At 39.0% G+C, this 1,894-nt stretch overlaps 1 protein-coding gene across 1 annotated transcript in view; it reads left to right on the top strand.

The window, feature by feature from the left end:
• The window catches only part of tnfrsfa (tumor necrosis factor receptor superfamily, member a), a 22,476-nt gene that overhangs the window by 13,808 nt on the left and 6,774 nt on the right, over positions 1-1,894 (top strand). Inside the window, exon 3 of the mRNA XM_005720157.2 lies at positions 126-257. Coding sequence (XP_005720214.1) covers positions 126-257 — 132 coding nt within the window. The remainder of the gene's footprint in view (positions 1-125; positions 258-1,894) is intronic.

Genomic DNA, 1,894 nt, shown 5'->3' with positions numbered 1-1,894 from the left:
AGAGATGAGTCCACTGTCAGAGGCCATAAGAAGATCATTTGTAACCTAAATATGCTGTTTATATGGGCGTGCAAAGCGTTTATGTTTTGGGCTAGTTTTGTGATGGTTTTCTCCTTTATTTGCAGGAACATATGTGCATCAGCCCTGTGAAAGAGACCTAGAACTCGGGATCTGTCTTCCATGTGAACATGGACAGACCCACACAGAGCACAACAACGGGATGTTCCGCTGCTTGCCGTGTACTCACTGCCGCTCAGGTAATGAGACTCTCCTCCCCTGATAAATCAATAGTGAGGTCATTACTTGTATATAGACTATAAGTATACTTTGTATATAGATTGGTTTTTTTGGTCTACACTGTTTTCCCACACATAGATGTTTTACATATTGTAAAAATTTCATAATATTAATTGCAGTATTATAATACTGAATGCTTAGACAATGTTATTGGTCAACTACAATATTGATCCTGGGCCAACATTATTATGATGGTATAGGAACAACACCAACACGGGCATATATATGTCTGTATGTACCTGTAAATATCACAAAATACTCAACTATTATTGACTGAGACGTTTTACTAATCATTTGCTTGACCGTTTATCCGCTTATCTAAGACGTGTTTATCAGCAGCTGCACACAGTCATGACGTCAGGTCGGGTACCAGGAAATGGAATAGTCAAATCTGAGTACTAACAATAAATCTGAGGTTATAAATAAATACAGAAGGCTTTTTTTTTTTTTTTACCTTAAAACAAACATAAAAGTCGAGTGTTCTGTAATCCAGTTGGTCGGATATATCATTTTAGGAAATTTAATACCTTTTTGTCTGCGCCCCCGCCTTTCAGAGCCACTCATGACAATGTGATCTTATGATGTTACACCAAGTGGCAGGGCGTGTCTTTGTTGTTTTTGTTTTCGTGGGCTGAATGTGAGTGTGTTCCACGTCTCAGGAGATTTGCCTGTGTGTCTGTCTTACCTGACTGAGCTGGGTGTGGCTGCATCTCATTGTCTCCCACACTGCTGTCTTTGTGTCCAATGAAAGGCAGGAGCTGCAGAAAAGAGACTTCTGTTACATAGGATGTGCTTTGTGCTCATTCATTGCGGTTTTAGGAGAGTTTTTTTAATATGTGTGGGTGTGGATGGGTTTGTTTTGCTCTAGTTTTAACTTATTTATGACCATGTAACAATTAAAAGGAACACGCCAAAGGAAATGTGAATGAAATTTTTAAAAGATGCCTATTGTTGGACTACTTTTACTTAAAATGAACTGCGGTGTTATCTGGAACGCTTTAGAACTTGCTGGTCGGAAAATATTTCATATTGACAAGGCTGCTGTTGGTTCAGTGAATCATTTATGGAGTAAGATGGAACTTAAGTTGCTTGGAGCGGAGGCCGCAGTTTGGTTTTTTGTCTGTAAAAGTTATCGCACAAGTAAAAGATGTTATTCAATCGTTTAAATCAGGGGTTATCAAACTTTTTTATAGGGCCAAGCATCCTCTACAGGCAAAAAATGGCTTAAATGGCCACATTTTTGCACCGTTTTATAATTTATAGCAAATTGACCGTGTGTCCTTGACCCTTCCCTTTGTAGGGTAAGCTTTTAATAGTCAGTTTGGACCCATGTCTCTATCTGACTTTGTGGCGCAGACTCACACAAATGGTTACCAGTTTAATGAATTAACCAAAATCGAGAAATCACCAGCCTCTTGGTCTATTTTAGGCTTGGAATATCTCCTCGTATCTCCTTTGTATGTGATGATCTGTCACTATGCCGAGGTACTACAACACCATTGTTGTATGTAAAAATTAGCCACAGCAACAGCGAATGCTATGTAAGGCTGCCACAAACGATTATTTTGATAGTCGACTAGTCACCGATTATTTTTGC

Source organism: Pundamilia nyererei, unplaced genomic scaffold, assembly GCF_000239375.1.
Source record: "Pundamilia nyererei isolate P.nyererei 1_Seehausen unplaced genomic scaffold, PunNye1.0 scaffold00002, whole genome shotgun sequence".
Classification (NCBI taxonomy): Eukaryota; Metazoa; Chordata; class Actinopteri; order Cichliformes; family Cichlidae; genus Pundamilia; species Pundamilia nyererei.
This window is presented reverse-complemented; position numbering and strand designations above follow the sequence as displayed.